This window comes from Halichoeres trimaculatus, unplaced genomic scaffold, assembly GCF_033239565.1.
Source record: "Halichoeres trimaculatus isolate MK-OKI-2021-1 unplaced genomic scaffold, fHalTri1.1 fHalTri1_scaffold_13, whole genome shotgun sequence".
Lineage (NCBI taxonomy): Eukaryota > Metazoa > Chordata > Actinopteri > Labriformes > Labridae > Halichoeres > Halichoeres trimaculatus.
Genome location: NW_027437191.1, coordinates 9,745,458 through 9,757,989, shown reverse-complemented (window position 1 = coordinate 9,757,989; position 12,532 = coordinate 9,745,458). Strand labels below are relative to the sequence as shown.

Genomic DNA, 12,532 nt, shown 5'->3' with positions numbered 1-12,532 from the left:
TTGTGTCTGAGATGAGCTGTTACCATCTGCACGCTGTGCTGCACTGAACTTTTTCACAGTTTGAATCCAGCTCACTTCCTGGAGTGAGCTAGCAAAAAGCGCAGCGCGGTGATGCACTCTGCTCTGCAGAGCACTATGTGGAGCATTACACTCTTCATGCAAGCTCTGCGAATTAAACAATGTCTTTCTGGCTAATTTGCACTCTGAGCAGGTGCAGAAGCTGCACAATCCTTTAGTGAATCAGGCCCTGAGTGTCTCCATGTAGCCACTGCTGTGTTACATCATCATCATCACCGTGAGAACACGGCCAGGTGTGTGAGCTCACTCCTTCTGAAGATAAATATATATCCTTTAAAATAACAATAAATCATTTTTTGCATGTTCTGCAGAAAACTTCACCTCCTCGCCCGTGTGACAAGTTCAACTGGAACATAAATTTAAACTGCTCTGAAACTCTGATCTCAGCAGTCATGTGCAGACTCACGAGGATCAAAGAGTAAACTCCTGAGACAGTCTGCAAACACACCTGTCCCCTCTCCAAACATGTGATGTTACTGTGAAACAGGTAATACACACAGGGAGCATACTTCACTTTCACCAGTCAGAGGATGAAGTTCAAGTCAACAGAGAGAAAAATTTAAGAGTATATCATACTAATATTTTTAAATCCATAAGTCATAAAGATTAGGAGCTCTGAGGCTTTTTCCTACTAGAGATAAGCTGGGACCAGGGATACTGCAGTTAAGACAGCATTAACTGAGAAGTTATGACTTCAGATAAACTCTACATTCACAATTCTTCTGATTTTCTAACTACAAGGAACAAGAAATCTAAATCCAGAGTAGAATAAAGGTGAGAAATCACTTAGAAAGCAGTCCAAATCAAGAGGATAAAGAGCTTATGTGACGTATTTGTCATGATAGAAGAAGATGGCTAAATTTCAGGTTATTTAAAGAGAAGGATGATTGGACTTGTCTTGTACTTTAGCAATGAACTTAAAGCCTGATACTCCTCTGAAACACATTAAGGCAGTTTGATCTGTATGATCCTCAGATCCCCATTTCTGCTGCTGGTAGTTTTATGCTTTCCTTTCAGAATAGAATAGAATAGAATAGAATAGAATAGAATAGAACTTTATTGTCGTAACAAGTGCAACGAAATTGAAGTCACAGCAGCAATCAAGAAAACAAAAGTAAGAAAGTGTATAGAAAGTGGAAAAAGGTCAATAAGAAAATAGATGATGACAGCTTGTCCATCATTCTCAAGTTCAGCCAGCCTCCACCTCCACAGGGTCCAGGACTGAGCTTCTTCAGCAGTCTGTTCAGTCTCTGTCTCCTGGATCCTGTCTGCTCACAGCAGGCGAAGCTCCTCCAATGTGGTGTTGGTGTATGATGTTAGCTCCGTTAGCCATGTCTGTGAATAGCATGATGCTACTCTACCCTCTGGTATTCCCTCTGTTGCTGGGTTAGCATGGCTAGCTTGTCCATCTTATTGGAGTTAGATCTTTCATTCCCAATAACGATGGATGGAAGGACAGGTCCGTATCGTCACTTCTTAGCTCACACCTGAGAACCAGCACGTCATCCTCACCTCCTTCTCTTCACCTTGTGGGGAAACATCAGGCCTTGCACCAGTTAGCAGAGACATGCTACAGACTGCTAACAGCTGATTTTACAACAATGCAGCCATGGTTACATGTAGGATCTCCAGACAAACACAGGAGAAAAAGTAGTAAAAATATCACTGAAGCCACACAAAGTTTGGTGTCCATGACCAACAAATGAGCCATACAAAGTAATGATCCACTCCAAACACAAAGATTATGAAAAAGAGACAAAAAATTACAAGAAACGGAAAAAAAAAATGCCTACATATACCACCCCTGTCAAATTACCAGATGATTAAATAAAGCAGCATAACCCTGGTGTGCCAGTTTAGCTCAGTGGTTAAACGTGTGAACTGCACAGAGGCTGTGGTGGATTCAAACCACACATCATCCTCATCTGTCTTTACTGTTTCCTGCCCATTCCACTGTCACAAAGCACCAACAAATAGCTTAATATCAGTCTCTAAATAAAGTGGTTTAACACTGTCCAAAAACATGTTGTGTGAAATGTTGTGTGAAACAGTTCATCACCTTTTGTCAGACTGAAGGCTGTTTTTAATGTGTGGTTTCTTACTTATTAACACGTCACACTCCCCCACTAAGCATGTCAGCTAGTATCTAAATAAAGCCAACATCTTAAGAACTAAAATATACAAATAAAATACGTACTCAGCTACTAGAAAAACTGTTTATAACAGATCTACAAAATAATACTATTATTAGACTGTAAAAGAAAGACATGGTTTTATTAGTCATCATTAATCAGCACACTCACATCATCTGGTCTTTCCTCGACTGATGAAACACTGTAGTGGAACCAACATGTCCTCATGCTCTGCTGGATGTTCAGACCTCAGTCTGTGAACCAGAAACCAGCATCTGAACAAACCCTCTGATCCAGCTCAGATGTGACAGAGAAAGAGACGTGTGGGCTGGTGGTCCGCTCTGAAGAGTTACCCTGTTAACCGGAGACTTTCAGAGTGTCTGTGGTTATCAGCACAAGAGCACTTGAACACAGAGAAAGGGAGAGTCCAGGATGACTCTTGGTTTAGTCATTACAGACATATCTGATGGGTACACTGTGGTTGATGGGGTCACACTGTTGGGACCACAACAACCACAGAGCCTCTCACATAAAGGTCACCAGTTAACAGGGTCATACGTTAAACCAGAACACCTGTGCTCTGTGTTAAAGTTTTTAGAAAGTCCTCACACTTCTCTGCAGTCGTATCTTGGGTCTACTTTTACAAAAATATGAACAGGCTGTTTTAACTCATGGTGGAGAGGGTGATGACTGGGGGATTCATGACAACAGTATCATTATCCTGGGTGTGGTTATTTGTTACAGGTGAGAGGAGGTTAGGGAGAATCCACACTGGTTTATTTGTTACAGGTGAGAGGAGGTTAGGGAGAATCCAAACTGGTTAAAAGTGAAGCGAAACAAATGAATGCATCAGTTACTGGAATACAGAAATTAACCATAGCCTACTATGTTTGTTCTGTTTTTTGTTGCTAATGACAACTCTTACATTTTAAAGTGCAAATTATTCAAGTGTGGACTCTTTAAAACATCTGCTATCTGTTTCCTCCACAAAAATAACATCTGTTTCCTTTTTTAACCTCTGAGTGTGATCGAGAGGAGAGATGCTAGCTACCTGTAAGCTAACCCTGATGTGTTCACTGATATGTCAGAGGACATGTGCTAGGCTGAGCTCTACCTGTCGGTGTTTAACAGGATGAGAGCAAACTGAATGGTTCATATCTTCAGCTGCTGCAGGAGTGTGTAGAACTGGTGATATTTAATATTTTCGCATTTTACTGGTCCAATCTTGACTTTTGGATCCATACTGCAAAGAGAGGGTGTATAGATTGACTGTGGGAATATTTTTCATTTGAATTACTATTGATCTACACTTTAATCAAACTGATATCAAGAAAATGAGCCAATATGTTCACAAAATACCAGCTGAATATGAAAATCTGGTAGGGGGAAATGTCAGGTCCTTCAGGCACAGGAAACACAATGAGGGAGAGGAACAGAGGCGTAAACTAATCAAAGGGAATCGATCACTGCACTGATAGTTGATTCATTATAAATTATGAGTTATTTTGCAGCTTATTTATCGTGGAAAGGCATCTACTTTGTCTTTCTGAAAGAGTTTCATACCACTTCAGGCCCATATTTCAATGCTTAAGGCTAATGAATAACTCTGGGTGTTTTTAGAAGAAAATTAAAGACTTACCCTTTAATTTGGCTTCAAATCTGGCCTAATTCTTTCCAGACCTAAACTTTGTAACAATAAAAGGTTTTTTTTACTTAATTAATTTATGTTTTTTTTTTTTTTTTTTTTTTGGTTTGTTTGTTTGTTTTGTTATTTGAATGTATTTTTATCTTATCTGTTTGACTTGATTTTTTCATTACTATTTTACCTCCTACCCTTATTTTAATTAGTTCTACAGAATGGATTTTATTTATTTATTTATTTATTTATTTATTTATTTATTTATTTATTTATTTATTTATGACCACCCTCCTACTTCTTGTTTTAGTCATATAGTATTTTACCTGTGTGCCTCTTTATGGGCTGCAAGCTTGATTGTGTGAAAAGTACAATATCAATAAATTAAGTTTAAAGTTGAATTTAACTGATTCACAATGAAACTGATTTATCAAACAGATATTCATCAAATGATTGATGAACTGAAGAAGTTTAAATGTCCAGAGAAACTCAGACTGCTCCGTTAGTGCTCTAGATTTAAAGAACAGCCAGGAATCATAAACCACATCAGGCAAAGACACAGGATGTTGAGAAATGAAGATACTGAAAGTGACAAAAATAGCAACAAGCTGGGTATCAACCGAGCTTTCTTAATCTGAGGACGTATAATTTAACTACACACTTTGGTTTTCCCGTGATGTTAATATCACTGCAGAGACACAGCTCTGTTGTTGATTCAGCCCCGGGCTCAGAGGTGATTTCTGAGGGATTTCCCGTAGCACAGCACACAGGCTGTGAGATTAATCATCTATAAAATGTCAGAAAATATTCAGAACTTCCCACAACAGTTTCACCAGAGCTATGGGTGACGTTTCGCATTGTTCTGTCAGAGCGGGAAGCCCCAGAAATATCCACTTCACTGTCTGAAAAGAGCAAGAACTCCAGCCCTGACTCAAAGATCAGAGGCAGTGACCAGTTTCTCTTTCACTTCTGCTTTCAGAGCGTGTCAGTGTGCGAGGCTGATTTACCAACAGGACTTCATACACGTAATTCAGGTCAGAGAGCTCACTCTGATATCTGTCCATGACTGTTTAATCTTTACTTTAAGACAACAACTGGAAGCACAGTCAAAATGACAAGAGGACTCAATTTATTCAGGGCAGTGGTGTGCACTGAGTCTTTAAAGGGCAAAACCGAAAAAAAAAACGAAAATAAAGCGTGTGTTTTTGCCACCCAAGAGGGCACACTGGCACATGTGTTGGCTCCTGAGTGGGCACAGAAGCCTGCATTTGGCTCCCAAAAGGGCGCTTCAGCGTACATTCTGGCTCCAAAAGTGCACCTTAGCGCAGGTTTGAGCTCCCAAGAGGGCACTTTACCTTGCATTGTGGCTTAGAAGAGGGCACAAAACCATGGGTTTTAGCCAGTAGGGCCCTGTCGCCCATATTTTGCTCCCAGGAGGGCACTTGAGTCTGAATTTGGCTCTCAAAAGCACACTTAAGTCTATTTTTGACTCCAGGAGAGCACTTTAGCTTGTATTTTGGCTACGTACAAGCACTTAATTGTGCAATTTTTGCTCCCAAGAGGGCACTTCACTGTGCATTTTGGCTCCAAATGGTGGCCTTTTGCATATGTTTTAACTCCAAGTGGTGCTCATTTGCATATATTTTGGCTACAAATGGGGCTCTTTAGCACTTTGGTGCATGTTTTCCAACAATTGGTTACAAACAGGGGGTGACTGTCCCCCCTGCCCCGCCTCTGTGCTCTCAGCACATGAAACATTTTTGAAACAAGTATTTAAATATGAGAATAAAACAGTGAAACAACTGTTAAAGTTTTATCTTAACTCAGCATTAAGTCTTGCAGCACATGATTAGCTGAAAACAAGGTAAATAGAGAGCCAGGGGGGCTAAGACCTTGAGGTAGAGACGGGGGAGGGGAGGGTCTGAGCTCTCTGTTGACTCTAACAAACTTTCATTTAAAGAAGAAGGAGGTTATGCTCCTGGCATATCTCACCTGTGATGTAAAAGGTGTAAAGATGGAGAGAAGTCACCTCTGATCTTCCCTCAGAGACAGTAACATAAAGGCACAAAGAGGAGAATATGGTGCGCCTTCACAGTCAACAGGGCAGAACAATGCTGTGTGTGCAGCACTCCTGCTGTGTGTTTACAAGCCGTGACTCTTGTGCCTCTGTAATGCAACACGAAATCACTCACTATGACAATAGTTTTGTGGAGTGTTATGTGTAAGTACAAAGGCGTAGGGATGGAGCTGTATATAAGAGGTTTGAGACAGACTGAGCTGAAAAAAGAGTTTGAGGATAATGATCCTCAGGGTAAAATGAGACGGAATTAGTGGATTTCATCATCTACAGAAGATATTATCATTAAAAGATTCAGAGAATCTGGAGAAATCTCTGCACAAATTGGACAAGGGCCAAAACTAATACTGGATGGACCTGATTTTCAGACCCTTAGGCAGCACTGCATCAAAAACAGACATGACTCTGGAGTGAAAATTACTGCATGGGGTCAAAATCACTTCAAAAACACTATCTGTGAACTCAGTTCATTACTACATCAGCAAATGCAGGTTCAAACTGTCCTTACAGAGAGGAAACCAGATAAAAACATGATCCAGAAACTCCAGAGACTTTTTTGGACCTGATCAAAATGGAAACTGTCCAAATCTGACATTCTTTTTGGAAATCATGGACCCCATGTTCCCTGCCTGAAAGAGGAGAAGGAGCACCCAGTTTGGTATCAGCTCACAGTTCAAAATTGGCATCCCTAATGGTCTGGGGATCAGAAGAGTCCATAGCATGAGGGGCTTTCACATCTGTGAAGGCCCCATTAATGCTGAACAGTATCTACAGGTGTAGGAGCAACATGTTGCCACTCAGGCAGTGGCTTTTCAGGGAATTACCTTTCGTCAGCAAGACATGCCAAACAACATTAGACTTATAATTAAACAAGAAAATGTGTTAGTTTCATCATTTCATATGTTGTTTTTGCACTGTTTTCATCTTAATATCAAATTTACTTTTACATGGTTATAAGCCATCAGCTTCTGTTTTCATCAACATTTCATCCAGCTTCCTTCAGTGTGCTGTAAATAGTCTAGTTTGACACCTACCCTCAGCATTGAAAATTACAAAAAAGTAACTGTGCATCTTGTTATTAGTGATGATGTTTCCTGTGAGAGGTCGTACAGAGGCGTTCTGTTGGATCCTGACTGTTTTATAACAGACCCTCCAACAGTGGACTCAGAGGTAAATAACAGACTGTGAATAAAGTTTTTTTTCTTTTGCATCTGATTTCAAGACCTGCTTCCGTGTTTTGCATCGAGCCAGATAACATTTAAAAGCAGCAGTGTGAAACTGCTCCAGGAAGTCCCCCCATCCACCCCACCCCCACTCCTCACCCCTCTCTGTGCTGTTTGGGTGTGTGACTGTGTCTCTGCAGAGGACAGTTGACTCTGCCTGTGTGATGGATTTGCATAGCAAATACAGGCTGATAGACCTGTTTGAACACTCAATCACATGGTCGTCAACAAGACTGCACCCCACAAACCCCTCTGCCACCTCTCTCACACACAGAGACACACAAACACACAGCTGCACTCACACACTTCAGCAGGAAAGTTCCTGAAACCACACGAAAACTCGTTCATCCACTCTGAACAGAAACTGTAACTGTTAGCTCAGTCTGATCACATCTCTCTTTGTTGTTTATTTTTACAGGTTAAAACATCACGTTTTAAAGTCAGTGGATGATATCTGACACTGTGCATCTCAGATGTTAAATGCCCAGAATGTCTCAGGTGGTGCTTGTACCAGTGCTGTTACAGTGATTCTGGCAGCATCTGTTGATTCTGGATGTATTCAGGTGTAATAAATAAAGTTTGATTCATTCAAAAGAAAGAAAACATTTCAGGCTGTTTTAAAACCCCGATAAGAGCTGAAATGTAGGTTAAATATATGGTTTACAAAACCGAACATGGCCACAACATGTTGATGCTACAATTTTCTGTGACGCGTTCAAGGTGCTCTTAAAAAATCGGACAAACGGGATCTCCATCAGAAACGAAGACTGGGATGATTTTTTTTTCAGAACTACACTCTGGGATCAACAGTTATGCTTCTTTTCTGAGACAGACTTTTTCAATGATTCAAATTAATATAAAAACCAAGTCAAAGATTTCATTAGCCTGTCTATGATCCTGCACCTAAAAACAGGTAATCTGTGCTGGTAATTTTTTTTTTTTTTTTTTTTTTTATTGGAGCGGGGTCCTTCTTCCGTACATGCCTCTGAGTTTAGATAAATAACAAATAAAAAATGTGGCATTGCTTTTCTTCTTAAGTCTACAGCAGGGAGACATGCTTTAATGGCTGAAATGTTTTTTGCTTTTGCAGAAACATTTGGGATGTAGCAAAACAACCGTTAAGGTGACCGATAATACCGATTAAACATTTACTTTGAGCCAAGTTACTGCAAACCTGACTTAAATAGTAAGCCTGATAACTTCATGAACATGTAGATATTTAAATAAAAACTTCAACGGTTCATTATCGGGGAGTCAGTGCTGGCTAGCGGCCCCGGACTTCATCTAACCTGTAGCTCCTTTCCTGCGTGTTACTCCCTATTCTTACCCCTTTCCTTGCTAATTGAAAATAAAGGCAGAAAAGGCCCAGGAAAAATAACTTTGGGTTTTTGTTGGGTTTTAACTTTTTAACCTTCAAACTATTCGAAGACAACAAACAATATATCTATGAGGAGTTAAATTGTGGGACCGCTCAGACATTGGAAACTATTCAAAAGAGACTGTAAGCGAGAAGCAGATAAGATTCATAAAAAATAAATACAAAAAAAAAAAAAAAAAAAATCGATTAAGAGCCAAAACAATAGTAAGACATAAAACTGGCTGGTGTACAAAACACAATACACGTTTTAAACTTATACATGTAAGTCGTTCATCTTGGTTAAAAGTAAAAGTTAAGATGAAAACAGAAGTAAGTTTAGTTGGACAGTTGTATGACGCCAGTGATCTACTTCAATTTTGCGGGATTTATTTCAAATTCACTTTTTTCCTACGTCCCTTAAACGCAGCTCTACAATCTATTGTTCACTCCCTTTCTCTTAACCACGCCCCCGCCCTGAGCGGAGAGCAGCTATTGGCTGATTCTGAGTGCGGTGCCGTCATCGCTCGGAGCGCCCATTCATCTCTTCACTTGGGCGTTGGACTCCGCATCTTATTAGCAACAAGGGAAATTTCTCCATTTTGCAGCCCGTCTACAGCGACGCGGATTTTATTAGTTCTCCCTACCTGCCAGCTTTTCCCTGCTATTTTGAAAAATCCTGCACACTCTTCACTGGACTTTGCTCTGAATTTTCCCTGTGAACTTTTTCTTCGTGCACACAGAGGGAGACAGCACCGAAGAGCTTGAGTTTCAACAAAGAGGCTTGTGGGGTCTTTGTTCGTTTTTTGGATCGGTTGAGTTTCTTTGTTGGAGTGAAAAGCATGGGAGCGCAATTGTCCAAGACAGGAAAGGCTGAAACCGCGGCTGAAAAGCCCGGAGAGGCTGCTGCTTCACCCACCAAGACCAACGGACAGGTAAATGATATTTTATCATCAGGTTCTTGCATCCATCAGGAGAGAATCTGCTGGTTGTGGAGGGGGCTGCGCTCTGAGGGCGCAATCCGTGCGTAAATGTGGAGAGATTGAATGGAGGGCTGCTTTTGGTGATTTAAACACAGAATGAAACTTGTTTTAGATTTTTAATTGATTATAGTTCATGAGCAACAGTTGATTGTGGGTTTCTTTCATTTTTTTGTTCATGGAAATCAGGGCGCTGTATTCGATCAATATTCGAAGGAATTTGTGTCCATTAAGGTTTTATTTTCAATGAGGGGGAGAAATTGGTCGGATGTTTATTCATTAGTACTCTGAAATTCAAGATTTGAATAAAGTGTTTGATTTTCTGGTTAATTGGTAAATTTGTGCCAAAAATAATTTTGGGTCAGAAATTCGGGTCCGTTTTGACTCTGAATGGAGTCACCTCTTGATCTTTATCTGGAATTTGCTGAATAAGACAAGATGCACGACGCCAACAAAGGCTGGGCGCTCGGAGCACCACTCCTTTTGTTACAGATGCTCGATAGAAAGTGGAGATGGCAGCCTGGTATCACACAGGAGGGGAGACGGGGGAGGCTTGGAGACATTAGTGCGCGCCGGTTAGGGAGAGGCTGGTGTCGCTCTTTTTTAGAGTTTGATTTCTAAAAGAAGAGGAAAAAGATAATTTTGGACCTAATTTCATATTTTAGTCAGTTTTGAGAAATCTGATTGAACTCTGCTCTACGTGATCCGCCAGACTAATGAGCATCTGCTGTTTTAATAAGCAGCTGCTTTGCTGTTGGAGCGACTAGGCACCGACCCCTGTCGATCTAGGCGAGGCACTGCGTTCTCTGTCGCTCACACTGTGAATGAAGTTTTTTGGGGAAAAATAACGGGAAAATTATATTTTTGTTTTTTTTTGTCTGGTCTTAAATCTATGTTGTGGTTGTTTGATTGCGCAGAGTTGGGAGTGTAAATCTAGGCTGAAACGACAGTCTGCTTCTTGCGCTGCTGATCTGACGGTGGCTGCTGCCCCTGGTGTCCATCCGCGGCACTGAAGAGGGTGTTGAAATCCTTCCAGCTCTTTTCATGGCATTAACAGCCCCTGTGTCTCTTTTTAGGAGAACGGCCATGTTAAGGCCAACGGAGATGCTTCTGCAGCAGCTGAAAATGGCAAAGAGGAGGTGCAGGCCAATGGCAGTGCCACAGCTGAGGAAACCCCTAAGGAGGAGGCAGATAAGGCAGAGGCTGCTCCTGCTGAGAAGGCAGAGGCTGCTGATGGAGAGAAGGTAGAGGCAGCTCCTGCTAAGGGAGAGGCGAAGGCAGAGGATGCTGCCACGCCTTCAACTAGCACTGAAACCCCAAAGAAGAAGAAGAAGAGGTTCTCCTTCAAGAAGTCCTTCAAGCTGAGCGGCTTTTCTTTCAAGAAGACCAAAAAGGAGACCGGAGAGGGAGCTGAGACCGAGGAGGCGGCTGCTGCTGCCTCCACAGAGGAGGCCAAGGCTGAGGGTGCAGAGGCAGCTGCTAGTGAGGAGGCCAAGCCCGCCGAGGGTGAGGCCGCACCTGCTGCTGAGCAGGCCAAAGAGGAGGCCAAGCCAGAGGCTGCAGCGGCAGAGAAGCCTGCTGAGGAGGCCGCGCCCGCCGAGGAGCCAAAGGCAGAAGAGCCAAAGGCTGAGGAGAAACCAGCCGAGGAGGCGCCCAAAACAGAGGAGGCCACCCCGGCAGCTCAGGAAGCAGCGTCAGCGGAGGCTCCCGCTGCTGCAGCTGCTGAATAAGTTAGGAAAAATAAAAAATTAGAGAAAAAAAAGGAGAAAAAAAGATAATCAAAGAACATTTCCCTGTTTGTATGTTGGAGTGATGCCCGGTCGTGGCTTTGAAGAACTTGTCTACAACCAGGGATATTTTAAAGCTTTTCTTTATTTTTGATTTTACATTCCCCCCTTACACAAAACCCATCTCGGTCCATTGTAACTTCCATTCCAACGGGCTGGGGAGGTGGGTGGCTTCAACATGTACAACAGATTAATACATCCACACTCTGCCATATATTTTTTCATCAGTATTAATTTTTTTTTCTTTAAATTTTATACAAAATGTAAACAAAGTGGTATGGACATGCCCATGGTATGAAGGAGGAGGGGGTGGAGCTGTAAATGAGGGGCGGGGGAGTTCAGGGAGGGCAGGGGGGCCTGGGAAATGTGCCACAGACTATTATGAAAGAGTAGTCAAAAAACTATGAGACCAACATCTATATTCTCCAAACGGTTTACAACACTAAGTCCTTTTTCCAAGAAGACAGCAGTCCCAGAGTTAGCATTTTAGGAAACATATAAACTCATAGGAGCTTCTCACTTCTCATTAGCTGTACCAGTCAGTGATTCAGTAGAAATACAAGTTGTATAGGCTTTATTGTTTATTGTTGGTTACGACATTAATAAAATGTAAGTATGTATAGGCGGGGTGTTTTTAACTGTGATTATTGTACAAAATGAAAAATCTTGATCTCAAGAAGCACATGAAGTTTGCAGCTCTTTTTTCCACCCGCTCATTTTGTAAGATAACAACACACACAAAAAAAGTAGTCCTGGAAGACCTTCTCAAGCAATTTTGAAACCAAGCTGTGATAAGTGGAATGGTTTAACTGTTTATATACTGTGGTATGTTTTTGATTACAGCAGGCAATGCTTTTTCAGTGGTCTTTGACAAAATTTAAGGAATCTATCAGATGCAAATGTTTGTGTAGCATCTTGTCTCTCTATCTCTTTCTCTTTTCCTTTTCCTTTTGTAAATACTGGAGAAGCTTTGACCAGTTTGACTTAGAGATGGAATGTAACTTTGCTTACAAAAAAAATTGCTATTAAACTCCTCTGCTTAAAGGTGTTCTAATTTTCTGTGAGCACACTAAAAGCAAAAATAAATGTGAATAAAATTTGAGCCGCATCTGTCGTTTTTTTTATGTGTCACACACTGCAGCAGTGTCATTTTGATTGGCTGAGCTCTAAGAGGATTAATGACACCCTGTGGTGTTTATTTGTACTACAGCAGCTTCGGGCCTTCAAGACCAAATCCAGGCTGTAAACATTTATTGTCCGATGTG

At 41.4% G+C, this 12,532-nt stretch overlaps 1 protein-coding gene across 1 annotated transcript; it reads left to right on the top strand.

The window, feature by feature from the left end:
• The first annotated feature begins 9,044 nt into the window (after window positions 1–9,044).
• On the top strand, window positions 9,045–12,369 carry marcksa (myristoylated alanine-rich protein kinase C substrate a). Its single transcript, XM_074685824.1, has 2 exons — window positions 9,045–9,435; window positions 10,557–12,369. Exons 1-2 carry the CDS (start codon window positions 9,343–9,345, stop codon window positions 11,208–11,210), a joined length of 747 nt encoding a protein of 248 aa, XP_074541925.1. The 5' UTR covers window positions 9,045–9,342; the 3' UTR covers window positions 11,211–12,369.
• The last annotated feature ends 163 nt before the right edge of the window (window positions 12,370–12,532 follow it).